Raw genomic sequence first — 26,549 nt, 5'->3', positions numbered from 1 at the left:
CATGCATACACAAAATCTGAATTGTAAAATAGAATCTCCTCCTCTTAAAAGACTACTAATTATAAAATCCTTAATTGTTAAAAAAAATTATTACATCCTTAAAAATTATAAAAATAAAAAATTATCCCATAAAACGTAGTTTTCTTCCAAAATAGTTGGCTCCGTTGTCAATGTTTTGAAGTGAGTACTTTATATTTTCTATTTAGAAAGATATAATGTTAAAGTAATTTTTTACTATTTTATGTTTTAGAGTATTTATTATTATCTTTGGATTTGGGTTAAGCGTTATAAAAAAATACAAGATATATTTATTAAAAAAGAAAGATAAGGTAGAAGTATACATTACTTAAGCAAAATCTAATTATTTTTATTTTGAAAAAGAGAAAACGAAAGGAGGAAAAAAGTTTTATTACGCTTTCACAAAAGCCAAACGGCGTTTTCGATTTTTTTTCCTTGTTTATCCAATAAAAGGAAGTCCTAGTCGAAGCTGAGTCACACCCCTAGTGGGGCGAGATGCTGACGTGGGGAGCTCCTGAAGAGAAAAGAACCAGCACAGAATCTCTCAAGCTCTCTGCTTTTCCAACTCCAGCTTTGTCCTTACTCCTCTCTCTTTCCCTTCTCTGCTAATTTCCACAAAATCTCTTCTGAACCATGCGCGATCACTCTTAGGCCTCCACATCTCCATTTTCAGTGCCTCAATCACCGTGTAAATCTGTAATTGACTCATTTTTTCGCTTCGTTTTTCATTGATTTGTGTGGTTTTTCTTTCTCTAATGCCGATTGCGGAAGACAACGAGAGCTGCGGTAGTAGGTCCGCGCAGTCACCGCAGTCACAGACTCCTCGGCAGCAGAGGCAGAAGCATGAGGTGTACAGCGAGGTGCTTCGTCGAATCCAGGAATTGAATCGCGAGGAGGCGAACCTTCTCGGCTTCGATGACCAGCTCTGGCTCCATTTCAATCGTCTCCCTGCTCGGTACCTACCGCCCTTGCTCTAGTTTTTGAACTTTTTTCGTAAATCAGTGTTTTGGTTTGTTTAATTTTATTGTGTTTGGCATTGCTTGTTTGTTGCTGAGAAAGAAATTGCTGTATTAAATTGTAAATGCAACCAAACAGGGTTTTCGGGGATTAGTTTCTGAAATCATAGTTTTCGACACGTGAATTTATCTTTGGTTTTACCTTTTTTTTCTTAATCGAATCCCTGAATGCATTTTCAGAGCTAACGTGTTTGGGGCGCGTGGTTGTTAACGTATAGATATGCGTTGGATGTGAACGTGGAGAGGGCAGAGGATGTGCTGACTCATAAGCGATTACTGGAATTGGCTGAAGATCCTGCTAATCGGCCTGCATTCGAAGTTCGGCTTGTGCAGGTATGCATATTTGCATTTACTACACTGTTTTCTCTGCCTTTTTCAATTGAATAGTTTAGGCCATTTAGTTGATGACTCTGGTTATTTTTTGGCAATAACTTAGTTGATGCTTTCTTGTAAAAGTTGCCATAGGAATGAAAATAAACTGTGCTGTTGCAATTTATATTTCAGTACCACAATTTGGTTTATTGGACAATTTGGTTCATAGGTGGCCTATTGTTATCCACCATCGGTAATTAGTTTTTATCATGAATCTTTGCTTCCGAATTAAATACCTCTCAGCATGCAGAAAGTGAACCTAACTTGTCTGATTCTATATTCGTTTTTATTTATTTAAAATAAACCTATATGTCGTTAGGTGTTTTACTTAAAGCTCATTATATCACGAGCCTTGATGTTGACCGAAACCCTGCCCAACATAGTATTATTAAAGGTCTCAGACTTAAGAGTCTTGCAAATCATACCATGTGCACCTTGATAAATTTTATCTACTCCTGTTTGATTACAATCAATAATTGCACCAGAAGAACCATGTTCCTTGTCTTATCTAAATAACGTTCTGAGATCTTGGATGTGTTTCGATTAAAAAAGAAAAAGAAACAAAAAGATAAGGTCTTGGAGGTGAAGACTTTTTTAACCAAATTAATTAGTCTGGAATAATGATATACACCTAATTGCTTTGTTGTGACTCTTTATTTCAATGCAGGTTTATCCCATTGCAAATGGAAATTCTGTTGATTCTATGTATTCAGATTCTTCAATGAAAGAAGATGCACAAAGTTCTTTTAATAACCCTAGTAAACAGGGGTACGGCTCATTACATGTTTACCTGCATAATTGTACTCTCCATTCTTATTTAATGTTTAATAACATGTAGATGCTTCAGTTTTGGGTTCTTATTCCTCATCCTTGAGTACTTGTAATATTATTTCTGATATTCATTAAATGATGCTGTCATTTGTGTGTGTGTGTCCCACAGAATCCATCCACCACCTACCTTTGGTTCATCTCCCAATCTTGAAGCACTTGCCCTTCAAGCGAATGGAAATTCTGTTGAAGATGGAGGCAGTGCCATGAGTGTGACACCATCCTTTCCTCGGTAAGAAATTGAAGATTTCAACGCTATCTAGAGTAGTTAGTCAGACAGTGTAGTTAATGCAAAGTTGCTCTCCCCATCCCCCCTTCTCCCCACTTTTCTTCATGCTGTTGAGGATTTTAGTGAATTACGCTAGATTGTTTTTCTTTTTAACTTATTAGACAAAATAACATTGAGATTTATTTAATCAAGGTTGCTTGCATTTTAGACGTGACATCTGCTAATGCATGTATGTTGAGAGAGAGAGAGAGAGAGAGTAAATTTGCATGGAGATGTACTCAGAATTCTATATGATAACGAGAATAAGAATATGTTCAATAAATTCCTATGTTGGGAAGTTTTAGAAAAGCAACCATTTGTAGCTTTTTGATGGTCTTTTTATTATGTTATGGAAAAAAAATCCTTGTCGTAAGCCTCTCTCTCTCTTGGCCAATTTTCATACTTTGTTATATTTTGTGGTCCCTCCTCAAAATTGGTTATTGGAGTTTTCTTCTCTTTTCTTGGGTTGGTTTAATACATTACTCCTTGTGGAGGACGAGAGTTAACTTCTTATATTCTTGAGGCATCTATAATAAGAAGTAAATATTTTGATGCAATATACCATGAAGACAATCTTTTTAGTGATTGATTGATGTTTCTTTGGGTCTTTCTTTTCATTTCTGCACGGTTTTAATCTACAGTTGCTAATCTTGCAGGCCTATGCATGAGATCACATTTGCAATGGTTGACAAGCTAAAACTCCTTAACCAGGTACTAATACACGTGCATGGATTGTACCATCATGTGTTTTGATATTATTGCTGAATAAAATGGTTGCATGTTAGCCTCTCTCTCTCTCTCTCCAACTGATTAATATTAAAAATGATTAATTTTCCAGTTAACCTTATTACTTTCTGAGATTGGACTGAACATTCGAGAAGCTCATGCCTTTTCCACTGTCGATGGGTTCTCTCTGGATGTCTTTGTTGTTGATGGTTGGCATTATGAGGTATGGTCTTGTAGTTCTGTGCATAAAGAATCTGATTTTGTGCATCTTGGTGATCTGGAAAACTAACATGTTTGCTACTATGTGGCATTGACATTTTGATATCTTGGTTTCTGGTTATGGTAATTGATCTCTTTCAATGCGTAACCCTTTGCTTTTGAAAATGTCATTTCTGCATAGCATGTTTGTCTGTTGTACTGAGTAATATGCAACTGCTGACCGATAAAGTTTTATCTGTCAGTTATCATTTTACATGGCTTGCATGTGATTGGGCTTTTTTTTTCTTTTTCTTTTTTTCATTCTTTATTTAATTTATTTTCAGCTGAAAAATATAAGAAATTTAAACATTTGGCAACTAATTATCTTTTCTTTTTGGCTTTAGGGTCAAGATAATTGGGCAGGTTGGGCTCAAAAAACTATTGTTGGGCTGATAATTGCTCTGAAGGATAGTTTAAGTTAGGGCTTAGATGAGGGTCAACTGAAATATGTAAATTGCCTTTTTAGGTTGCTTGCAATATCTTCTTCATCTTACTCTCATCATTCATCTTTTCCCAGCGTACTTTTCCTTTTTGCATTTGAATACTTAGATACAATTTTTTTTTTAATTTTCTCTTGCTTATATTTGTAAATATTGTCCATTGATTTTTGTGTTTCTCAGGATTTCTCAACTTTTCCAAAAATTTTCCGTGCGGTTTTTAGTTTAATAATTTACTTTATTTATTGACTTGTCTACGTGAATCTTATGACATTATGTGTTGAGTTTTCTTTTATCTTGCCTTCCTATTCAATCTTTTTAAATTTCATGTTTGGTGCCAAAAACTAAGAGAGATAATCTTAACATAATATTTTTAGGGAAAACATGAAAAAAGCGTCATTCAGAGTATTGGAATGTAACATCACAACAGTACTAAGAGATGGCTTCAGAACTGCTGGAAGGATTTACTTTCTAGATGTTTTTCCTTCTTTTTTTTTGGGAATTTGGTATTTACTTTCTAGTTTGTTTTGTACTTTATGTTAAATATTCGTCATATTACATCTGTTATTCATTTGTTGCAATATTATTTGGTTTGTTCTTTTTGGTCTATTGTAATATATTGAAGACGATGTTTCTATTCCTTATTCAATTTGAATTTGTTTTAATATTTCTGAAGTGTCTCAGTTGGAGTACCTTTTAATGGCCAAAATAACACTTTTTGTTTCATTTTACATCACTATAATTTGATATATTGCATTATGTAAAATTTAGGAAACTGAGGAGCTTAAGGGTGCATTGGAAAAAGAAATTTTGATGTCTAAGGTGACTTTCCCGCATACTACTTACTTTTTTTTTTTAATTTTATTTTTTGTTTAGTATCATTCTACAGAATTTAGTTCAAAATGTAATATCCCTTTGATGGTGTTATCTGCAGGAGCAATATTGGTCGAAAGAGCTTTCGGTTTCTGCTGTTTGCAAGCATAACCCAGCAAGGACTGAAACTGTTTCTAATGCCATAGAAATACCGACTGATGGGACTGATGTCTGGGAAATTGATACCAGGCAGCTGACAATTGGTGAAAAAGTTGGATCCGGGTCATTTGGTGATCTGTGAGTCATCTGTTTGAAACCAGTGTCTGATTGTGTTTTGGTCTTCGGCTGATCTTTCTTTTCCCTTGAATAAATTCTCAGGTATAAAGGCACATATTTTAGTCAAGAAGTGGCTATTAAATTCCTCAAGCCAGAGCGTGTCAATAAGGAGATGCTGAAAGAGTTTTCCCAGGAAGTCTATATAATGAGGTTGGTTTGAATACCTGCATATAATTTTTACTGCCACCACTTACCCTTTCAAACATTATTCTTTAAGCTTTGGGATTTTACCGATGCCTCCTTCCTTTAAGCTCACTCTCGCTCTCTCCGAACTAAAAGGAGTACATGTTCACTTGTGGAGATTGCTCTTTTAGTCATGTATAATTATTATGGAGAACCTTTTGAATGTTGATATATCCTATAAGTTTTGTTCCATTTCACTGGATTGTATTTGACTTGCCTTTCTGTTTTTTGATGTAGTTCCGTTCTCTGCATTCATCTCTCTCTTGACAGTTCCTCCTTTTCTTGTATTGACTTGTCTTAGTTTGCAGGAAAGTTCGTCACAAGAATGTTGTGCAATTCATAGGTGCATGTACGCAACCTCCAAACCTGTGTATTGTGACTGGTAAATCCACGAGTCTTTAATATATATGATGCTGTATACTCAAGTTTCTTATTTTTTTACCTGTGGAGCTCATGATTGATGCTGTTAATTGGTGCTCGCTTTGTTTTTATGAAGTTGACACAGAAAACCACCTATTTGTTTTCTTATAAGATGTATCATGTATTTTATATTTATATTTGTAGGATGACTTTGCTGCCTCATCAAATTTACTAATATTAGTTTCGCTTGCTTATGTTTGTGCTTTAACAGAATTTATGTCTAAGGGAAGTGTTTACGATTTTCTGCATAAACAGAGGAGTTTATTTAAGCTTCCATCTCTACTCAAAGTAGCAATTGATATTTCCAAGGGAATGAATTATTTGCACCAAAATAATATAATCCACAGGGATCTCAAGACTGCCAATCTTCTGATGGATGAAAACGAAGTAAGAATATTTCATGAATGTGCACATGGTTGATTTATTCTGTTAATGAACATTAATTTTTTTTTTTTTTATGTGAAGGACATCTATTTATTTCTTCTCTCACTTTATTTGGTTATTATACTCCCATGAATTTCTTTCAAATAGTAAACAAAAGAATAAAAATAACAAATATTCCTGAAAAAAAGTGAAGCAAGATTCTTGATTTATTTGTGCTAAAATTCTAGACCCTTCTGAACAGGTTGTAAAGGTTGCTGATTTTGGGGTTGCCAGAGTGCAGACTCAATCTGGGGTGATGACTGCTGAAACTGGAACATATCGTTGGATGGCTCCGGAGGTATGCACCTTTCTAGCATCAACTTACTTTCCTTGTTCGTATTCTTTACATTCCTGCAAAGTGCAACATATTTTTTTGTTGTCATTTCTAACCCTCCTGGATTTACATTGCAACAACAATAGTTTCCATGCGCTAGAATATGCTCACAGCCATGTCATTTTTGCTGAGCCCCATCATGTGATTCATTCTTTCTTTGATAATCTAGTTCTAAGTAGCTTACAGTTTACATAAGTGTGTTACATGCTTTCTGCATTTCCTAGCATTTTCTTATATCGGTCTTTATGCTTGAGTGAAGGTCATTGAACATAAAGCATATGATCACAAGGCAGACATTTTCAGCTTTGGAATAGTACTTTGGGAGCTTCTAACCAGAGAAGTAAGTCTTCTAGTTTTTTCAAGAGAAAATGATGCCCATATTTTTCAGCGACCAAAAGAACTTTATTTTATTTTATTTTAATTACTTATTTATCAATTAATTTATGATGGCATAAACTTGTCTTTTTTTTAACGGTCTCTATGTTTATTACCAGCTCCCATACTCCCGATTAACCCCGTTACAAGCAGCTGTTGGTGTGGTGCAAAAGGTATTCATTCTTTACATTTCAAGATAAGGTCTACCATAACCACTTTTGTTTTTTAAATGGTCCGTCTCTTTAACTACCATGTCTATCAGGGCTTAAGGCCTACAATCCCAAAAAACACTAACCCAAGACTTGCTGAACTGCTCGAGAGGTGCTGGCAGCAAGACGCGGCCCAAAGACCCGACTTCTTTGAAATTTTAGAAGTCCTTCAATGTATAGCTGATGAGGTAAACATATAACCTAAGTCGGTCACTTTAAAGATCAGTCTTGTCAAACCTTTCTAAGCATGATGTGTTGAAGCAGGTCAGAAATGAGGGAGTAGATCGACGAAGGGAAAGATCATATGGTGGCTTCTTTTCAGCCCTCAGAAGGGGCCATCATTAAAAATCTGAGATGAGTGAATATGGTAGTGCTCTATGCATAATCGTACTGTGTAGGCCATGTCCAGTCGGATGCAATTTGTATTGCATAGTATTTTTTTTTTTCCCAAGAATCAACCTGATTATAGTTTTTGTCTCGTAAATTGGCAGTGTATTTATTGTTTCCATTTATGTTCTCTTTCATACTTCTTCGTTCTTCCCTTCTCTATTATTTCACCCAACTGTTCTTTTATATATATGCCTTTGAATGTTAATGCATTATGGGTTAGGATGGAAAAGTGGCCAACTTGGTAGTATGAATCTTATGGGAAAAAATGGGGTTTCTTTGTAGGGCTTTAAATGAACTAAATCAACTCATTTATTAACCGAACAATTTGAATAAAAAATTAGTTTCGTTTATTATTTTGTATTTATTATTTTTTTAAATATTATTTTTAACTTTGTAATAAAAACATGTTAAGGTACTTAAATTTGTGTGTATATATGTGTATAATGAATATACACAAACTATATGACAAACATATGGACTCATCACTCGAGATTAGATTGTTGAAAATTTGAGTTAATTAATTTATCTAATTACTCAAATAATAAATCTTCAAAATAATTAAATAATGATTAATATGAATTTACGGAAAAAAAAAATAAAAATTCATGATACTTATTTTATATATGGAATAAATAAGTTAATTGATTAGCTAGTAATCAAGCTGGTGTTGGTTCGAAAAATAAATAAATAGAGTTTGAACATATTATTTAACTTGGCGTTAAATTCAAGTTTAGCTCGTTTTTGAAAAATTTGAGCTTGAACGGTCAATATTCAACTTAACTCGATTACTACCCTAGTTCCTCGTAGGTTTGGACACATAAATAAGCTCTACTTGCTGATGAATGGTAACTCCATGTAATCTATAATCGTTTGCATTGTTCAACAATCCTAACAATTAATAGATAAAGAGTTAAGTAGAAGGTATCAATAATTAAATATTTGTGAAAAATAATAGTACAAATGGTGGACGCTTTTCAAAATGCAAGGTTTATGTTACAGCGTCTAAAAAAATATGAAGGTACACATAGGACACTTCGTAAAACTTGTCAAGATACAAAATAGGATCCGCTCTATTTTAAGTGAAATAGATTCTGATCCTCACGTTGTGATGCGTTAATCATCATACCACCTCTTCACTGTTAAGTAATTGTCGTGCACGAACCCGGACCTGCAATCGTGTGAGCGCATGCATGCAATGTAGGGCTATACGTGCCTGTCTCCTGGCGCACACCCCACGAGCCACTGCTTGTAGCTTCACTAGACTCTTAAGCGCTCTATATGCCCGTCTTGCCTATAAACAACAAAACCCAAGGAAAGATCATTAGTTTGTTACATGATAAAACCCATGTCCATCACATACAATTTTACTAGGAAATGGATTGGGTTGGATAAAGTACAAGATGTCTCCTGAAAAATGCTTGGATCTTGATGGATGCAACATCTTCTTTGGTTAAATATTCTTTCGTCGGGGATGACAGTGTAGATGGAGTTGCATCATCGGCGTCTTCGAAGTTGATTGTTTCCTCCGTTACAGTTGCTTCATCAGTGGAAATTCTCGCACAAGGGTTGTTGTGGGGGAAGATGATATCTCTATTTGGCGTCTTCCGGAACTTTCTTCGGACTATGTCGAACAGATTCCGAGACACTCGCACTGTTCTCGGTCTGTTTTCCTTCTTTCTGGATATTGATACCAGGCTCTTAAGCGACTGAAATGCTCGTCTTGCCTGCCAAAGATCATTTTTGGTTTACTACAAGCCAAATGATTATCAATACATAAAAAAAAGTTTAGAACTAAATGCAAAGGCTTGGATGAATTATCAGTACACGATGGCCCCTGAAAATTGCTTGGATCTTGACGGCTGCAACATCTTCTTTGGTAAATTCTTCCTTTTGTGATGATGATGTTGATGAAGAAGCAGCTGCACCGTTGCCGTCTTCGACCTTGATGGTTTCTTCTTTAACAATTGCTTCTTCGGTAGAAGTGCTTCTACTAGCTTTAGGAGATCTTCTACGAAACCTTCTTTGGACCATGCTGAAGAAATTTGGGGGCATCCCCTTTCTTTTCTTCTTGGAGCTCGTGGTCTCACGTTCTCGAAATGTCTGCCTTACCTGTTCAAGAAATATCAATGTTGGGCTATATGCATAATCTTATCCATTGATATGAATTGAAATTAAGGAAATGGAATGGAATAACTACAAGATGGCCCCTGAAAGATGCTTGGATCTTGATGGCTGCAATATCTTCAATGGTTTTGTCTTTCTTCTCGGATGACACTGTTGATGAAACCTCACCATTGGCGTTTACAGAACTGATTGTTTCTTTGGTCACTTCTGTTTCATTGCTTTCTTCTTTAGCAATTGCTTCTTCAGTGGAATCGCTTGGAATGTTGCCATCGGGGAAGAGAATGTCTCTATGAGATCTTCTGCGAAAGACTATGTTAAGGCAATTTCGGGACATTCCCTTTCTTTTCTTCTTGGAGCTTGTGGAAATGCTCTGATCACCTGCTCGAAATCTTTGTCTTGCCTGTTTGAGTTAATTAAAGTGGTCCAAACCCAAGAAAGAGCACTGTTAGATTAGCATTATATCGATTGAAAAAAAAATGAAATCTTGAAAAGAAATGTAATAGATTGGAATTAAGAATACTACAAGATGGCCCCTGAAAAATGCTTGGATCTTGACCGCTGCCATATCTTCTCTGGTCATTTCTGTCTTCTGGGATGATGAAGCTGCAGCAGTGGGGTCTTCAGAGGCTTCTTCAATAGAACTGCTAGCTCTATTGTTGGTGTGAGATGGTTTACGGGACTTTCTTTGAGCTATTCTGAAGCAACTCCGGGACTTCCCCAATCTTATAGTACTTCTTGAGGTTTTTACCACGCTCTTAGGAGTTCGAAATGCCGGTTTTGCCTGTCAAATTTTGAGATGATCAAAACTCAAAGAATATTACCGTTAGGTTAAATTATAAATGCCAGCTGAAATGGGTTTGGAGAAAGTACAAGATAGCCTCTAAAAAATGCTTGGATTTTAATGGCTTTGGTTGAATCCTTCTTTAGTAGGGATGATGACGATGGTGTTGGTGAAGCTGCAATATTATCTTCTTCAAAACTCGCTGTTTTGAATATTTCTTCTCCAGCAACTGTTGTTTCTTCACTGGAACTTGAACTTTTTGGGCTTGTTTTGGAATCGGAAAAAATGGTGTCTGTGTGAGATGATCTGTGAAACTTTCTTCGGACCACTCTGAACCATTTTTTGGATATGGGCGCCATCCTCGTATCCTGTCTCTCTAGTCTGGTGGTGATGGAGCTTGTTTGGTTTAATATCTTCTTGACTCAACAACTTAGGAGGAAGTGGTCGCGTGCAGGTAGTGTAAATGCGCACCATGTTTGCTTTGTGAGAGAGACATGGAGACGGAGAGTGTTTTCTTGCCTAATATCCGAGAACGTGGCAGGGTGAATTTCTCTGCCGCCAAAGATTCAGACCGGGAAGAGATTCTCGAAAGAATAAAAAAATGGCTCTTTTTTTTTTGGGGGGTATAAGAAAAGTGTGGGCCTATATAAGCACGAGCAGGTTGGATAGAATAATAAGGGCTGCTACTCATATTTGTCCCATACCCGATTTGCTGGGTAGGGTCGGATGTGGAGATGACTCTTTTCATCCTCCCAAAACTTTTATACGGAGAGAAGAAATTTTTTACTGTAAAAAATTTTACTTGAGAGAAGAAACTTTTGGTGGTGTACATCAAAAGTTTAAGAAGTAAATATTTACATCAATATTGAAGTTGGGACAAAATTTTCCTCCAATTTAAGTTTGAAAAAATTCTATTAAGTTAATTTATTAAATTGACATTTGACCTTATAATTAGAAACTCTCCCAACTTAATTTGGAGAAAAATTTTAACCTTCCAAAAGTCATGTAAGAGAGGGAATTTCTACTTCTTGATGTAATTGGTAGTCTTCTATTCATTAATTTTTTTTTCTTATCCTCGTTTGGTTGCATTGACTAATAGTCAACTATCCCGGGAATGCAAGGCATTGTTTGTATCGACAAATTTTTCCAATTTCTTTTTCCTATTTTAATTTGTCCAATTTCTTTTTCCTATTTTGTACTATACATGGCATGACCATGACATTACGGGAGTGTTTGGCAAATGGAATGACTTAAACACTGTAGTTGATGTAGATTAATGTGAAAAAAAATAAGAATGTTTGGTATAAAAAAAATGAAAAAATGATATGAAAAAGTGAAAAAGTTTTATTTTGTAGTGATTTTTTTATTTGAATAATAATAAAAAGTGAATGATTTGATATTAAAAGTGAAAAAGTTAGAATATTTTGATGTTGGTTTTTTTGGGAAATGATGATGAATAGTATTTGAGCCAACCCCATCCCCATTACCAAAAAAAACCCTAGAGCGGAGAGATTCTAACATCTTGTTTTCAAATTAGGAAGATAAGTAACCCACACAGAGTAAGTAGTTTATAAATATAGTTATAGTACTAAGTCCAATGTTGGTTTTTTATATTAAAAAAGCTCTATAAATACATTTAGAGTAGGGATTTAAGTAGGCACTTTTCCTCCCTCGTCACAGAAGCAGTCATAATATCTTTATACACAGCATATTCTTTACAAAGTTGACCAGAACTTAATCATCTGTTATTTTTGTGTTAACACAGATCATACATGGCCTTCCACTTTTATTTATTTTTAATTTTTTACATACATTCTCAGTATACTTTTTACCAGGATCTCTTTTGCTATAACACTGGCAAGTTATTTTCTGCATATCACCTTTGCTCTTCCTGAGTTCTATTATATCAGGAGGTGAAGATGCTATGAGCAAATGCACTTCACATTTCTGTTGGAAGTCCATTCTGTGTCCAGGCAGCATACCCACCAGCTATGTCTGTAATGCCACTAAAACCCTGCAGAATAGAGTGAAGTTCCTTTCAGCTTTATTCAATTATTTGGGTAAAAGTATTTGCTGAACAAAAGACATTTAGATGGGTGGATTATAAAAGAGAAAGTATTGCATCACTCTTTTGACAGGAACCATTGCATTCAGATGTATGTTTCAAAGACGAAATATTGCATCATTTCTTCACTATTAATACTGTTAAAACTCACCTATGAATTATATCCACTCGATGCGAGTAATTCCTCTTCTCAATGTAGGACTAACTTTTTGGGTTTCAAAACAATATTGATGTAAAAGAACATAACAAACAATGGAGCTTAAAAAAGTGGAAGCACCCTACCTTTCATTAGGTGGAAATTAATGTTAGATAAAGTTTCTTTTCCAAATTTTATTAAAAATGCATGTGAAAAGATGTCATTTTAATAGACTGGATTAGAGGAATTTCCTCCGACCCAATTTAGAGGACAACTTTGTCTATTTGGTAATCACTAGGGAAAATTTTACAATCCGCAAATGGTCAGAACCCTAAATGAACAACTGCTTCCAGTAAACTTTGACATATATTAATCTTGCAAGAAGGTAATAGAAACAACTTCAAAATGGAAGACTGCTTTCCTTGCTCTGTTCACTACATTAATTGGTAGAGTTAACTTAACCCTTCAAGCATTAAGAAAATCAATTGCGACTTTTATGTTCAAAAGGAGATGAGAAGCTAATATGTGCATCAGAATTGAGGAACTTCTATAGCACCATTACTTTTCCACCTTTTGTTCTATAGTGCATTCTTAGGGATTCAAACTTGATCCCCATTACTTGATCATAAACAGCAACAAGAGTTGCCTTTTGCCCAAAGCTTCCTTTAACAATTAGGTAAGATATAACCCACTTGATTTATAGCTGATACTGATATTCAACCCTACTATTATTTTTGTTTTCCAAACTCCCACAACCAGAAATAATCGCTTAAGAACCAAGTTAAAGCTTGATGTGCTTACAGCAGCTAATAGATCAGTGGCAGCCAGGAGCGACCTTTTCCCAAGCTGGCAACCCTGTAAAGCCCGAACATTTAATAAAACAACATAAAATTTTAACATTCAGGCCAGCAGGCGATGAAAAACAATTCTAGGAACAGAAACTTACAACAATAATTTCATCGTATTTCCCAAAATGGGCTGATACTTCTGCCAGAAAGTTGGGGTTCTTTACCATCCCTATAGATGTACAGATAAACAAGATTACAGAAGAAGAATTACTCTTCAGCAGAAAGAAAATACAAAATTAGATGAAATTTTAACCATAAAGCAATTAGCAGCCAAAGACAATGAACGATTAAAAAGAACCTGATCCAACTCTGTACATGTAAGGGATGTTAATAGCCCCAGAGGCATGTCCTGCACTGAACTCCTCAGGAGTCCTATATAGACCATAGAGGACCGTTAGAATATTAATTAAATAATTAAATTTAATTCTTTCTATTATAATAAGATTTTGAGATAAATACTTATAAAAAAAAATAAAAAAATAAAAAAAGATTTTGAGATAAATATCAGAAGCATATATAAATAAGCCGCCCAATGAATTGAACAGAAATGTTAGAAAAGTAGACTACCTGACGTCCAAATATCGGTGTCCAGCTTGAAATAGCTCGTGCGCAACACGGACGGGAACGGACGTCGGAACGCCGGTGGCCTCCAAGTTCCCTCTCAGGGAAGAATTCGGAATTCTTGATTAATCCCATAAAGAGTTCCATTATTAGCAACAAAGAAAAATGAATTGAACGTTCTAAAATATAATGGTCTGTTTGTTTTTCAAAGAAAATAAAACATGGGAATCGCGCAACTGAACTGACCCATCACATTCATATATTCAAACGAACCTCAAGTTGGAAACTTTTCGCTTACTACCAATCCTACAGCGCTGCGGATTCGCCATTGATGACAGTAAACACCTACAACTACAAGAAATGGATTTTCAATCGTATCAATTAGAGAAAACAGAGAGAGGAGGATGAACCGATAAAGGGGCAGTAATTGAATTGACAAATAAAGGACACACCTTTGATTGAGATCAGGAGGGTAGAAAACTGTTGGAACTGAAAAGCCAGTGAAGCAAGCAGAGGAAACAAACGGCTTCACCGCCATTTCTTCTTGATTCACAGAGTGTGGTTGGGTTTTCCTTCAATCTTTTTGCTGCGTCTCTGAGATTTGCGTGTGGGAGTGTGCGTGTGTATGGCAAGGATGGTGTGGTAGTTATAGGTGATTATTTAATGGGGGTATCAGGTATGGGTGTAACTGCCACGCCAGCTCTCTGCTTTCTGATAAAATTCCGATGGAAGCCAAGATGTTGATGACTGTGTCATCTTGGCACACAAACAAATGTTTGCATGGATAAGCTTGAACCGCGAAAACCGACAGGATTTATCACATCTACTTTTTTTTTTTTTTTTTTCTTTGGGCCTACAGCTTCCCATCAACGGGCTCACTTGATATTGGGCTTGCAGTCAACCCGACCCGATGATCCAGTCAAGTTGTCACCATCCCTCAATCAAATGTGTGCAATTTAGTCTGTTCAAGAGTAAACTGAGCTCCAATTTCAGCAATGGCGAGCTTGGTGAGCTTATCATCTCCTTCATTCTTGTCTCTAAGATGTCCACCTCGTTCCATTTCCTATTACTCCCAAGGCAGAATGGACTTCGCCAGGAACGGTTGGGGTTGCCGGAGACTTCTGGTGCTTCCGGCGAAGTGCTCGAGTTCGGGGCCGAGTGGTGAAGATGCCGATTCGGAAGCTGAAACGACGACTTCCGTGTCTTCTTTTTCTTCTTCTTCTGCGAGTAATTTGACATACAAATGGTGTGCGGGGCTTGGAGGCATAGGCTTTGTTGAGACGACGTACTTGACGTACCTCAAGCTCACGAATTCTGAAGCCTTTTGCCCGACCGGAGGAGGCAATTGCGGCGACATCCTCAACAGCGATTACGCTGTCGTTTTTGGTATCTTCTCTTGGACTAAATTGTTCGATTTGTCGTAGTATTCGATTTGGTATGACATAATTGGGTTAAGGTGGTCGCCCAATATGTTGTATCAAGGCATAGCAAGGATTGATTGTTTTCAACTAGTGCGACTATCGAAGCGATTTCATTTTTATATTTTTTTTTAATTTTGAGGAAATGTTTAGTTTGACTGGAAAATTGCACATGAATTACATTGCAGGTTATGTGTTTGATAGAGGGTTTCAATCCTTTTGCATTTGCCAGGTGTTCCTCTTCCATTGTTAGGAATGGTTGCATATGGGTTAGTTGCGGCACTTGGTCTACAGTTAACAAGAAAGAATCTTCCCTTTGGAATGGGTGAATCCAATGGTCGTTTAATTCTACTTGGAAGCACTACTTCCATGGCAGCTGCCAGTGCGTATTTTTTGTACATTCTGGGAACAAAATTTTCAGGAGCGTCATGCTCATACTGTCTAATGTCAGCTTTGTTGTCGTTCAGCTTATTTTTCATTACTCTAAAGGTGTGTCTTTCTTTTTCTTTTTCTTCTTTGATTAATTAATTGCCGAAATTTCTGTAGTTGATTCAAAACAATATGATGTTTCTGGGGCTAATTTTGTAGGAATATGAGTTGCAAGAGATACAAAAAGTGGTGGGTTTACAGCTATTTATAGCTAGCTTGGTATTCGTGACCCTAAACAGCTCATACAGTACTTCTCAACCTGTCTCCACAAGGTGGTGATTTTAGTTTACTAAGGGCATCTTGTTTGTTACATGAGCATGTTCTGTTGGTTTTTTTCCCCCTCTCTTTATGTAACACAAGTAGTAAATATCATTCTTGGAGTTGCATTGGATTCATATTGTACTCATTTGGAAATGTCTTGGGAAGAGTTAGCAAAATGGCAGCCTCAATTTGTGTATTTCCTCTTCAATGCCATCTACCCATCTTTTATTCCTGTTTTTTTTCCCTGTAACTGCATGAGATGTCAAGAAGCCTATTTTTTTTAGACAAAGGGAAAATCTGTCATTCAAAGTAGCAGTTTTAGATGGACTTCAATTTCCAATATGGCTGGTTTTTTTGGTCCCCTTAATCCCAACGGAGCGTGCATCACCTAGATTGTGCTTTGTTAATATGTTGATTATATGTGGTCTTATCTTTGGTACAGATGTAGCATCCGGTTGTGGCAGCCATGCTATATCCAATGCATAATCAAGTTATTGAATTGGCCTCTAGGTCTTATATGTGACCCTTGTATGGGTACATTATACTTTCTAGGTACTGTAAAAGAAAAAATGACAGAAAAGGATCCACATAGCCGGACCCTATTAGTTGGGATTAACTTAGTTGAATTGTGGAACACAGTGATGCATTGATTTGATAGTTCAACCTTTAATTATTTATGTAAATCTATGGTTAGGTGTTTCTTAATTGGGTGTGTTCTTTGGTTTTTAATGAAATTTAGTTACTTAAAAAAATATATATTTATGTAAAGGAAAGAGATGTTTAGAGACAAAAGTAAATAATAATAACAATAATAATGTATGAATAGGCTTCTTGCTCATAATTTTATAGTTTTATGCAGGTGACTGCTGCCCCCCATACCCCCCCCCCCCCCCCCCACACTCACCTTTGCCTGATATGAATGCCTTGCTATTGCAAGTTGCCTATGGACCATTTGTCACTTATTTGTTTGCTTGGATTTTTAACTATTATTAAGTTTCATGGATTGACATGCATGCTCATCTTTTTTTTTTTTTGATAAGGAATCACCTGCCCTAACCTTTTTTTCTCTTTTCCTATTTCTGTCTACATTAACAGCCTGGCCGAACTTGACCTGCCATACTTTACAACTGAGATCACAACAACTTCAAATTCTTTTGCTCTTTCTCTTGCAAAGCATCTGCGCTCTGTGGGAGCTAAAATGTATGGGGCTTTCTGGTGTTCACATTGTGTAGAACAAAAACAGGTACATTTACTTTTATAGCTTTGCTTTTTGGGGGGGGGGGGGGGGGGGGGGGGGGGGGTGGGAGGGGTGGTGTTCAAGTGCAAACATAGGATGTTCGTGTGAAATGTTAACAAATAAGAAGGTTTCCTCTTCAGCCTCTCTGCTAGATTATCCAGAATTTTGAAATGAATCTTCAAGACAAGCAACGTAAATCATCAGTGTTGGTATTAAAAGTCCTAGTAGTCTCTGCAAGTTCTGGTAGAGGCTACATGAAGCTATGCAAGTCTGCATATGCAACATTGACTGCTGTTAAGAAAAATAAAACAAATTAAAAAAAGGGTTGAATATTCCTTTTAGATTGATCAGATTTAACTCATTGGGTGTCTTTGAAATCCTTGCTTGATTCTGATCTCTTCAAAATTTATTTTGTAACTTGATCAATGCATGTTTCAGTCCTTTGTGAAATCCATTTCCCGCCTCCTGCCAACTGCCATCAGTATCCTCAATTGGTGCTGGATACTTGTCCATCAACCTTGCTTTCCATGCTTTAGTATTCTGCATTGAGCTTAAATAACACTCTTCAGGTAAAGGTAGCCGAATGGAGCTTATTTTTAATGAGATAATCAGATTAGTGTTTTGTGCCTATTTTAAGGAAGAATTAGGAACGAATAGTGTTTGCTAAAACAGTATCCATTTTGGTCTGCCCCAAATCAGTTTAGCGTGCCTTGCATTTCATGGAATACTTTTATCAGCATGCCTCTTGATTCTAATTATGATAGGTTAGCATTGCTTTTATTATTTGCTTTGTGTCATTTATATAGAAGTTTGGACGAGAGGCAGCAAAGCTGTTGGACTATGTGGAATGCTTCCCTGATGGATATAGGAAAGGAACAAAAATGATAAAGGCATGCACAGATGCTGGAATTGAAGGTTTCCCGATGTGGGCGATTAATGGTCAGGTGAGGAAGCTTGTTCTTTCTGTTAATCGATTCAAACAAGAGAATCTGATCAGTAATAAATAAAAAAGCAGCAATAAACTTTTTGTGTTCCTTGACCATAGATCGCATCATTCTAAAAGTAGCTTCTTGCCTGCAAGTCAGTTCTTTGGAGATGTCAACTTGGGTTCTGCCAAAGTTGATGTACGATAGAGTTATGGGGTTGAACGATAGAGTTGTTGATACCCAATTTTTTGAAGATCCCCTTTAGTCGTCATGTTTCTAGAATAAGTGATATAGATGTTCTCGGATTGATTTATCTAGCAATTTGGGTATTAATTGTGAGAGAGCCCATATAGAATCCATCTGTTTGAGTAGGTGGCTTAGCAATCTAGAATTTATTTGGGCAATGTCCAAATTACTGGAGCTCCCAATTCAATGTTCTCAGCTCTCTAAGCTATCACTTCAAATGACATATATGAGAGAGACGGAGGGATTTGATATTTATTTATTTATTTATGCCATCCATCAACCAATTGAAGTGTTTGTGGGCAGTGACATTTCTATTACATTTCACTTTGTTCTCAGCAAAACATATATTCTTTGCAGGTTTTGAGCGGTGAACAAGAATTGTCAGAGCTGGCACAGGCATCTGGGTTTCAGTTCAATGAATTGAGTGAGACCACTTAGATCGACTCGTTGTGGTTATATCGTAGCACATGCCACATGTACAGCATATAGATGACTTGTTTCTCACTTACAAAATATGCATGTTTCCTCTATTGATTACGGCCTTCGGATCCTGAGATTGCTTGTTTAAGTTTTCTCTTATAATTGTTGTTTCTTACAACTTCTGTACAAAAGGAAGCAATGGGAGGGATAGGTGTTTGAGAACATGTCCCAAATTCAAAAATTCTCTGGGAACTTCGGCCAATCAAAAATGGCATCCGAAAATTGGTGAGGATTGTGTTTGTGTATCTGTACACTGTCAGTTTCTCATTGCATTAATTGAATTTGAAATCTCAGAACTACCAACTAATAGATCAATTTTTTTATTTTTTTTCATTTTTCATTTTAACAAATCGAAACAGAAAGGGTGGTGTTCTCTGTTGCTTTAGAGTGCGAGACACCACTCACTCTCCAACAATAATAATATTATCGTGTCATTGGTAGCGGTGTAATTCATGCAACGTATAACATAATTGCATTAAACCTAATTTTGGGTTGAATTTGTAACCTTGATTAGATTTCACAACCTTCGTAATATAAAATAAAATAAATTTATCGGAATTGTAATGTGTTGCCCTTTTTCCGTTCGAGGGGCTGAACATTGCCATTGCTTCTAGCAAGTACCCAAGCCACAGGAAGCGACCTCATGACACTACAACAATTCACAAATGCTGTGCCGCAAGCAGGCCTACGAATAGTAAAGCCCACACCAAGGTAAAAAAATTTAAACTATTATTGTAGGGCTTTTCCCCTAAGGGAGCCCTTCCAGAAATTCTCAAAGGCCTGGGCCTAACCCAGGCCTAAGAGGGGGGTTGGAAATAGTTTTCAACCAGCAATAGACGCGCCTCGGTTAGAACCTCACTAGCTGCGTCATTGCCCCAAGCGCAAAGATGTTTAGCCCAGCACCTCGGCTTTCCTTTTATATCCAACTTGGCCTCCCGTGGTTCTCTTCGCTTTCGGTGTGGGACTTCAGGAAACTTAACATAAAGGCCGTTGCTGCTCACTCACGTCTAGGCGGTCTAGCTACCTTTATTTCCTCAGAAAACAGGAGCCACCCACCACCACGTGAACTTCACTTTCATCTTCTCCTTTTTTTCTTTTTTGAGGGAGAGAGAGAGATTATTATTGGAAGGAGGGCTACCTCGTTACTCATAATTCGTCCAATAAAGAAGAAAAACCTTGTCAACTAAATTGGACCGTCAATCTGAGTCTTTTCAAGGAAAAATGTTGGGGATTGCCAATATTATGGAATAAAATGATTGTGTTTTCTTCCCATCCAATCCAACAGAGTAATCAAAATATCAATTCTCATTATCAATAAAGTTGAAATATAATGATTCGAACATGACTCACTTGAGAATTTGAACTTACTGCATAAACCAATAAAATGAATATTAATAAGAAATTTTGAACAAATTAACTATATAAATACACAAGAAGTGTACCAATTCTAAATGTAAACAGTTTTTCTTCAAATTGAGTTGAAAGATTTTCAATTTCATATATTAATTTTTCTTTAAATTGGGTTTGAGAACTTTCAATTTCATATATTAATTTTCCTTCAAATTAGGTTTGAGAACTTTCAATTCCATCTATTAAATTGACATATATATTTATAGCTCATTATTTTTACATATATTTTTATTAAATATTTATGAATGTATGTAAGAATTATGTTGATAATGCAACCACGCATATCTAGTTTTCGATGCCAGAGGCTTGCAAGAGAACTAATGGTCAGACTAGAAAGCCATTGAAGATTACTTTCCTTTTAGGTGAATATTTGACTTGTTTATTAATTTTTTTTTTTTTTCTAAGTGATTTCTTGTGGGAATGCTAGGTCATTTCATAATGTTCTCCTAGTCTTAAGTTTATATTATTTTCTTAAAAAAATAATAATAATAATAATTCTCATTTTTCTCACTTAATTTTTAAAAAATAATATTCACTTAAGATAAAGAGAACACTAAAATTTAAAAGAGCACTTGATATTTCTCAATTTCTTAACTTGCGAGTCATTAATAAGATGGATCCCAATCTCTCATTTAATTTATTTTCATTTGAGGCTCAAGCCAAGGGAGGTGCTATTGTGTGCATACTTTTCGATGAGCTTAGGTTTTGAGTTTGGGCTGAACCTGCCTCATGAGCCATTAGCTATGTTTGCCAACAGCCGGAGCCGGCATTGTTCTAGCTACAGTGCCAGCAGCAAAAATTGACTTTTTATTTAATTTATTTTTAAAGCAAAATATTAAAAAGAAAAAAGGAGGAGAAAGATGGGGTGGTTCCAGCCACCCCTTGGCCAAAATGGGGTGGCCGGACCACCCCATTTTTGGCCAAGGGGGTGGCTGGCCCCATCTTTCTCCTCTTTTTTTTTTTAATTTTTTTATAATATTTTGCTTTAAAAAAAAAATTAAGTAAAAAGTTAATTTTTGCGGCTGGCACTGTAGCTGGAATAGTGCCGTTCCAACTACAGTGCCGGCCCCGCTGTTGGCAAACATAGCTATTGGGACTTTGGACGGGCTCATTAATCTTGGCTACATTATAGGTAGTCCAAATCCTATGTTCTATAAATATATGTCAATGTAATCAATTAAATTTTTTTTTTTTTTAAAAAAAAAATCATTTAAAAAATTTTGTCCCCAATATATTATTATATTGATAGATCTCCTTAACAATCTCACGCGAGACACTCCCAAACATGTAAATCTAAACCTGCCCAATAACACCAAGCCTGCTATAACAAAATCGAGCGCAATCTCGACAACAAAGCCAAGAAGCCAAAAACCGTAGACTGTGACTGAGATCTTCTTCAAAATTCACAATTTCGATCCGAAACGAATGAACGGTCTGGATCGTCCCATCCAAAGTAACCCGGAGTCTCAGAAGGACCCCACCGAAGCACGCCAGTCACTGTAGCGCGGCGTTCGAATCGGGACGCTCACCACCATCCCAATCCAAAAAAGGAAGATGCTTCGAATATACCCCCTAATAACTACGACCAGCAACCACTCTCCTTCCCTTCTGATTCTCTTCATAATCACTTTTGTCCTCGCATACATCAATGACTACCTTCTTCTCTCTTTCATTTCCAAGATTCTTCTTTAAAAAGCAAGAAATCGAAGAAATAAATAAACAATAAAGTTGAGAAGAAAAAGAAAAAAAAATGTGTGCTCACATCTCCGAAGCCGAACAAGAACAACTCATCGAGAAGCTCGAGATCTTCAAGATCAAAGGCAGAGACAAACGCAACCATAAGATCGTTCGCGTCATCGGAAAATTCTTCTCCGGTAACAAACCATTTCTCTCTCTATTTTTGTTTAACTTTGTGAAATAATTTTTCTTTTTTAAAAGAATTGATTTTGGTTTCTGGTAGCTCGGAATTTGAGTGTTGACGTAGTGAAGAAGTATTTGGAGGAGAGGGTGTACCCAAAGCTAGGGAAGAGGCCATTTTCGGTGTTGTACGTGCACACAGGTGTGCAAAGGTGTGAGAATTTTCCGGGAATCTCAGCCCTACGATCAATCTACGAGGGGGTCCCGATGAGCGTCAAGGAGAATCTGGAGGCCGTGTATTTTGTCCACCCGGGCCTACAGGCCAGGCTCTTCCTCGCCACCTTTGGGCGCCTTCTCTTCAGCGGCGGGTAATAACTACTTTATTATCTTGATAGAAAAGGTTAAGATTAATCTGTTATTCTACTTTCAATTTCGCCACAATCAACCTTTATTGAAAATGAGTATTTATGATTACTCAAAGCTTAAGTAAGTTAAATCTATTTCTTTAGGCTGTATGGGAAGCTAAGGTACGTGAGTAGACTTGATTTGCTGTGGGAGCACGTGAGGAGGAACGAGATTGAGATCCCTGATTTTGTGCATGATCATGATGAAGATTTGGAGTACCGTCCGATGATGGATTATGGGTTGGAGAGCGATCACCCTAGGGTCTACGGTGCACCCGCGGTCGATTCACCCGTCTCAACGTACTCCATGAGATGTATCTCGTAAGATAATAGAATTGGGTGGGCCTTGTGGCATTTTCCTCTATTGGGTGTAATCAGATAGACAGGCTTTTCTTAGTTTTGCTTGGTTTTTTTTTTTTTTTTTTTTTTTTTTTTTTGTAATAAACATATGTTATAGCGCAATCAAAAGACCATTTTTTTGCCCATAAAAATCTTAGGTGGTAAGAGGTTATAGGCTTATCATTTATCAATGAATGGAGTCCAGCAACTACGGATGAGACCTATGATTTTTTGTCTCCTTAGATTTTTATGGGCCAAAAATGGTATTTTTATTGTATTATAGCTTCTTTTTTTTTATATAAATTTTTTTTTAAAGTTTGTTCTTTTTGCTGTTGTTTTTGAGTGCCCCGCGGACTAGGAGACCAATGAGAGGCTGTTTGGGCTCCATTTGCCAGTTGCCGGGCTGTTCATGCTCCGGTTTGAATAGGTGAGGTCTAGGCAATTTTTCATATGATGGACAATCTTATTGCATTGTATTTTGATTCGGTGGTGGACTTAGTTTTGTTAATATGGTGAAGAAATGATGGTCCAGTTTGCTTGGCATTGTACAGAAATTTAAGATCTTAAGTGATTGTATCATCTAAATCTTTTTTTTATTAGTATGATTATGATTTGAGCAACCAATTTCAGTTTAGAAGTAATCTCATTCTATACTTGTTAAGTAACTTCATTGAAGTTGGGCTCGAAAAGATTAATGTCGAAGAGGGTGTGCTCTAAAGAAGATGTATGGCTTGAATCCTTGCTAAAGGATTTGAACTTATTTTGGGGTGCATGGATTTAGCCAAGTTTGTGCTCTTCTATTTAATTGCCATAATGACAATTACATTACCATGGGTGGATTGAGTTCACTATTATGGGTCTTGGGGGTAATTCAGCCACCCTATAAGGCTTTTATGGGTGGTTAAACCACCTCTGCAATTGATTATGAGGAAGGGTAAATCAACTCATGGGTTTTTTCATTCTTAACGTATAATTTTATGGCTGCCGAATCATCTCATAAACATTGTTAGGGTGATTTGGCTACTCTTAACCTCCATGTTATCCGATTGTTATCCGATTATTAGGGGTTGCTAGATCACCCAATTTAATAAAGAATATGTTATTTAGCATTCTCTTTAATATAAGTGTGCTCAATTCACTTGTTGAATAAAAATAAAATTTAAATTTAAAAAAAAATGCAAAATAACATTTTTCATCTCGTTAATAATTTTCCCTAAAACATTATAATTAACTACCACATGGCCACAGGGTATTTTAGATGCAGCAGATTCAGCCCCAAAAGACCTGGAGCCCAAATCCAGCGAGATTAAAGCGGAAACACGGTGTCGATGCTTCAATGCTTTTCAGAGTCGATCAAGCAAGGAAGATATGGGTGGGAGGCTAGTGGATTGGTCGGGTCTTCCAAAGGAACTTTTGGAAGTGATCGGCAAAAGCCTCGACAGCGGTCTCGATGTTCTCCGATCTCGCAGCGTCTGTACCTCCTGGCGTTCCTCTATCCCTCCCTCTCAAGCTCGGTCTCCTCGCTTCCCTCTCAAATTCCCTGAACCCCGCAGCGCGCTTGAGTCAGCGCCAAGGTCACGATCGCCAGTTTATCTCTGCGAAAGCACTCTCTATCTTGTTCAACCGGTAAATCATTTTCCAACTTCATCTTCTTCTTCTTGCAATAAGATTAAGGGCTGGTTGATCAAGGTCCAAGAGTCAAATTCAGGCAAATTGCATCTTTTAGATCCACTCCCCAACCACAGATACAGGTGCTCCCCTGTTACCCTAAATACTTTGAACTTGTTGAACTTCCGGGTCGTGGAATTAAGAAAGGCGTATGTGCTTAGACTTAATGTTGCCACTCCACCAAGATCAGAAACTGAAAGAAGTTATGCCCCCCGTTACCGTTGTAACCGCTCTATTCATGGGGTGAGCAAAGTAGTGATGTTTCCGATTTCAGCTTGGACTGATGCTGACGAGTATGCTGTTTTCGTGATTTTTAATGAGGGGAAATTGGCTTTCGGGAAATGTGGGGATGAGAAGTGGACCCTTGTAGGTGATCGGAGCTTTGAATATGATGATATTATTGTTTACAAGGGCCAGTTCTATGTTGTTGATAGATGGGGAACTGTTTTTTGGATCGAATGTTCATCCTTAAAGTTGGTACCGTTTTCCCCTCCGCTGTGTGGTTTGGGTAATCAGAAGCATCTGATGGAGTCGTGTGGAGCCCTTTATGTTGTTGATCGATACCTTGACAGGGAACGAAGGAGGATGGGGAACAATATTAGGCGCCGAGATTTTCCCAAAACAGTTGATTTCAAAGTGTATAAGCTGGATGAAGAGGGGGGTAAATGGGATTTGTTGAAAAGCTTGGGTGATCGAGCATTTGTTTTGGGTACTGATTGTTGTTTCTCTGTTTCGGCTCAAGAATTTGTGGGATGTAAAGGGAATTGCATTTACTTCGTTGATCCACGTGAAAGTCATGTTTTTAGTTTAGAGGATAGTAGTATTGCCGATTTAGTTTCCGTGGATAATGCTTATCCATTCTGCGAAGCCCCAACTTGGCTTAGCTCTGCTAATGCATGAATGTAAGTATGAAAACCCAAAGGATAGCGCTTCGTTGTGTTTTCACTGGGAATTTACCCTCTCTCTCCCGTTGTGCTACGTAAAATATAAAAGAGGGAGGAGAGAGACGAGAGGGCGGCAGCACATATAGACTACATCTTGTATATTGATTATATTGCGTTGAAATATTGTGAAGGCCTCTATTTACTTTTACTGTTATATGCTCTTATACTTTTCCTATAACACATTGTTTCGATGGTGATTATGATGATCACATACTCACCGTTTAATCATCCATCTTAAATAGAACGGACATTAAAACTTGATCACATGTTGAACTTGGTATAAATCTACTCATGAGCTAGTGTTTTGTAGAATGTCCAAGCCATCTTCTCATCTACGATATGCCTGAAATGTACAACCAGAAAAACTAGCCCTCAAAACTTAGTGTGTTGCATGAACCCTGACCTTGTTTAGTTGTATTCTAAAACGGCTAAAATGTGTTTTTAGTCATCCGTCACCAATAATTAGGAAATGTTGATCCCTTAGTTGAGGCAACTAGTGATTGCCGTGTTATAAATAAATGTATGTTATGTTTTTTCAAATAACTAAACAAGCCTTTACAATTGGTTGTTTAATTGCATGCGATTCGGACAGCTCCACAAAAAAGGGTCTGCATGCTCATTTGTTTCAAACAAGTGGGCCTTATACTCGGGTTGTACGGGAGAAGTCCTCCAATCCCTCTTTTTATGGAGCTAATTGAATTACATCATTTCTATTTTGCGGGTGTTGACAATGGGCATAATTACACATATTTGAATCTTGTTACAGAATTAGAATGCTATGCTACGCAGCATGTGTCTGTCTGTTTATTCAGAACCTCAAACCTAAAGAAGAAGCTGAAATAATTGGACATAAAAATGCGTGTTGAAAGGTATTTACTCATGTGCTGAAACGTGGGAATCTATTAGATACAAGCGTCGAAAGGCTAATTGGTGGAAGGTGATTTGGTTTCCTTTAGCTATCCCTAAGCAAGCAGACTCAGTTTTGGAGCAGTGGTGTACAATGTGTGGA

General features: G+C 36.9%; 6 protein-coding genes and 1 non-coding gene across 8 annotated transcripts; 4 read left to right on the top strand and 3 right to left on the bottom strand.

Annotated features, from left to right (window-relative positions):
• Window positions 1-561: 561 nt before the first annotated feature.
• Window positions 562-7,544, top strand: LOC132171293 (serine/threonine-protein kinase STY17). The gene is made up of 16 exons (XM_059582577.2): window positions 562-973; window positions 1,253-1,367; window positions 2,074-2,174; window positions 2,347-2,466; window positions 3,159-3,213; window positions 3,341-3,451; window positions 4,695-4,745; window positions 4,858-5,033; window positions 5,115-5,222; window positions 5,564-5,637; window positions 5,887-6,062; window positions 6,301-6,396; window positions 6,692-6,772; window positions 6,927-6,980; window positions 7,070-7,204; window positions 7,281-7,544. The coding sequence occupies exons 1-16, from the start codon at window positions 774-776 to the stop codon at window positions 7,359-7,361; spliced, it is 1,734 nt and encodes a 577-aa protein (XP_059438560.2). The 5' UTR covers window positions 562-773; the 3' UTR covers window positions 7,362-7,544.
• An 895-nt stretch (window positions 7,545-8,439) lies between these two features.
• IQD20 (IQ-domain 20) lies at window positions 8,440-10,857 on the bottom strand. Its single transcript, XM_088512301.1, has 6 exons — window positions 10,401-10,857; window positions 10,054-10,311; window positions 9,604-9,930; window positions 9,231-9,515; window positions 8,804-9,130; window positions 8,440-8,697 (listed from the first exon to the last, which is right to left on the bottom strand). Exons 1-6 carry the CDS (start codon window positions 10,668-10,670, stop codon window positions 8,527-8,529), a joined length of 1,638 nt encoding a protein of 545 aa, XP_088368427.1. The 5' UTR covers window positions 10,671-10,857; the 3' UTR covers window positions 8,440-8,526.
• A 1,127-nt stretch (window positions 10,858-11,984) lies between these two features.
• On the bottom strand, window positions 11,985-14,688 carry LOC132170846 (thiosulfate sulfurtransferase 16, chloroplastic). Of its 2 annotated transcripts, none has more exons than XM_059581970.2 (7): window positions 14,374-14,688; window positions 14,195-14,266; window positions 13,928-14,041; window positions 13,659-13,732; window positions 13,459-13,529; window positions 13,314-13,367; window positions 11,985-12,325 (listed from the first exon to the last, which is right to left on the bottom strand). In XM_059581970.2, the coding sequence occupies exons 1-7, from the start codon at window positions 14,457-14,459 to the stop codon at window positions 12,251-12,253; spliced, it is 546 nt and encodes a 181-aa protein (XP_059437953.2). In that variant the 5' UTR covers window positions 14,460-14,688; the 3' UTR covers window positions 11,985-12,250. The 2 variants fall into 2 exon arrangements, with proteins under 2 accessions (XP_059437953.2, XP_059437952.2); XM_059581969.2 differs by having other exon boundaries at window positions 14,195-14,272; window positions 14,374-14,685.
• Window positions 14,689-14,893: 205 nt separating this feature from the next.
• On the top strand, window positions 14,894-19,147 carry LTO1 (NAD(P)H dehydrogenase (quinone)s). The gene is made up of 6 exons (XM_059581898.2): window positions 14,894-15,307; window positions 15,572-15,828; window positions 15,928-16,040; window positions 17,125-17,272; window positions 18,073-18,210; window positions 18,796-19,147. Exons 1-6 carry the CDS (start codon window positions 14,917-14,919, stop codon window positions 18,874-18,876), a joined length of 1,128 nt encoding a protein of 375 aa, XP_059437881.2. The 5' UTR covers window positions 14,894-14,916; the 3' UTR covers window positions 18,877-19,147.
• A 509-nt stretch (window positions 19,148-19,656) lies between these two features.
• LOC132173144 (U4 spliceosomal RNA) lies at window positions 19,657-19,807 on the bottom strand. The gene has a single exon (XR_009439241.2). It is a non-coding gene; the product is annotated as a U4 spliceosomal RNA (small nuclear RNA).
• Window positions 19,808-21,889: 2,082 nt separating this feature from the next.
• LOC132172001 (SEC14 cytosolic factor family protein / phosphoglyceride transfer family protein) lies at window positions 21,890-23,507 on the top strand. Its single transcript, XM_059583420.2, has 3 exons — window positions 21,890-22,202; window positions 22,289-22,553; window positions 22,695-23,507. The coding sequence occupies exons 1-3, from the start codon at window positions 22,079-22,081 to the stop codon at window positions 22,912-22,914; spliced, it is 609 nt and encodes a 202-aa protein (XP_059439403.2). The 5' UTR covers window positions 21,890-22,078; the 3' UTR covers window positions 22,915-23,507.
• Window positions 23,266-25,694, top strand: LOC132172000 (putative F-box protein At1g65770). Its single transcript, XM_059583419.2, has 2 exons — window positions 23,266-23,355; window positions 24,177-25,694. Exon 2 carries the CDS (start codon window positions 24,297-24,299, stop codon window positions 25,494-25,496), a length of 1,200 nt encoding a protein of 399 aa, XP_059439402.2. The 5' UTR covers window positions 23,266-23,355; window positions 24,177-24,296; the 3' UTR covers window positions 25,497-25,694.
• Window positions 25,695-26,549: the final 855 nt, after the last annotated feature.

This window comes from Corylus avellana, chromosome 1 (genome assembly GCF_965113065.1).
Source record: "Corylus avellana chromosome 1, dhCorAvel1.hap1.2, whole genome shotgun sequence".
Classification (NCBI taxonomy): Eukaryota; Viridiplantae; Streptophyta; class Magnoliopsida; order Fagales; family Betulaceae; genus Corylus; species Corylus avellana.
Note: the sequence above shows the minus strand (reverse complement) of the source record. Positions and strands in the feature narration are given on the sequence as shown.

What these genes read in the sequence shown, in the direction of transcription:
- LTO1 (XM_059581898.2), top strand. Translation starts at nt 14,917, where the DNA reads ATGGCGAGCTTGGTGAGCTTATCATCTCCTTCATTCTTGTCTCTAAGA. An exon ending in TATTTTTCATTACTCTAAAG is followed by an intron (nt 15,829 to 15,927) that starts GTGTGTCTTTCT and finishes CTAATTTTGTAG; the next exon opens with GAATATGAGTTGCAAGAGAT. An exon ending in TGTGGGCGATTAATGGTCAG is followed by an intron (nt 18,211 to 18,795) that starts GTGAGGAAGCTT and finishes TATTCTTTGCAG; the next exon opens with GTTTTGAGCGGTGAACAAGA.
- IQD20 (XM_088512301.1), bottom strand. Translation starts at nt 10,670, where the DNA reads ATGGCGCCCATATCCAAAAAATGGTTCAGAGTGGTCCGAAGAAAGTTT. An exon ending in CATTTTTCAGGGGCCATCTT is followed by an intron (nt 9,931 to 10,053) that starts GTAGTATTCTTA and finishes TAACTCAAACAG; the next exon opens with GCAAGACAAAGATTTCGAGC. An exon ending in CAATTTTCAGGGGCCATCGT is followed by an intron (nt 9,131 to 9,230) that starts GTACTGATAATT and finishes GATCTTTGGCAG; the next exon opens with GCAAGACGAGCATTTCAGTC.
- LOC132172001 (XM_059583420.2), top strand. Translation starts at nt 22,079, where the DNA reads ATGTGTGCTCACATCTCCGAAGCCGAACAAGAACAACTCATCGAGAAG. An exon ending in CATCGGAAAATTCTTCTCCG is followed by an intron (nt 22,203 to 22,288) that starts GTAACAAACCAT and finishes GGTTTCTGGTAG; the next exon opens with CTCGGAATTTGAGTGTTGAC. An exon ending in CGCCTTCTCTTCAGCGGCGG is followed by an intron (nt 22,554 to 22,694) that starts GTAATAACTACT and finishes CTATTTCTTTAG; the next exon opens with GCTGTATGGGAAGCTAAGGT.
- LOC132170846 (XM_059581969.2), bottom strand. Translation starts at nt 14,459, where the DNA reads ATGGCGGTGAAGCCGTTTGTTTCCTCTGCTTGCTTCACTGGCTTTTCA. An exon ending in CGAAAAGTTTCCAACTTGAG is followed by an intron (nt 14,042 to 14,194) that starts GTTCGTTTGAAT and finishes GGATTAATCAAG; the next exon opens with AATTCCGAATTCTTCCCTGA. An exon ending in CACCGATATTTGGACGTCAG is followed by an intron (nt 13,733 to 13,927) that starts GTAGTCTACTTT and finishes TGGTCTATATAG; the next exon opens with GACTCCTGAGGAGTTCAGTG.
- LOC132171293 (XM_059582577.2), top strand. Translation starts at nt 774, where the DNA reads ATGCCGATTGCGGAAGACAACGAGAGCTGCGGTAGTAGGTCCGCGCAG. An exon ending in TCGAAGTTCGGCTTGTGCAG is followed by an intron (nt 1,368 to 2,073) that starts GTATGCATATTT and finishes ATTTCAATGCAG; the next exon opens with GTTTATCCCATTGCAAATGG. An exon ending in TTCAATGTATAGCTGATGAG is followed by an intron (nt 7,205 to 7,280) that starts GTAAACATATAA and finishes GTGTTGAAGCAG; the next exon opens with GTCAGAAATGAGGGAGTAGA.
- LOC132172000 (XM_059583419.2), top strand. Translation starts at nt 24,297, where the DNA reads ATGGGTGGGAGGCTAGTGGATTGGTCGGGTCTTCCAAAGGAACTTTTG.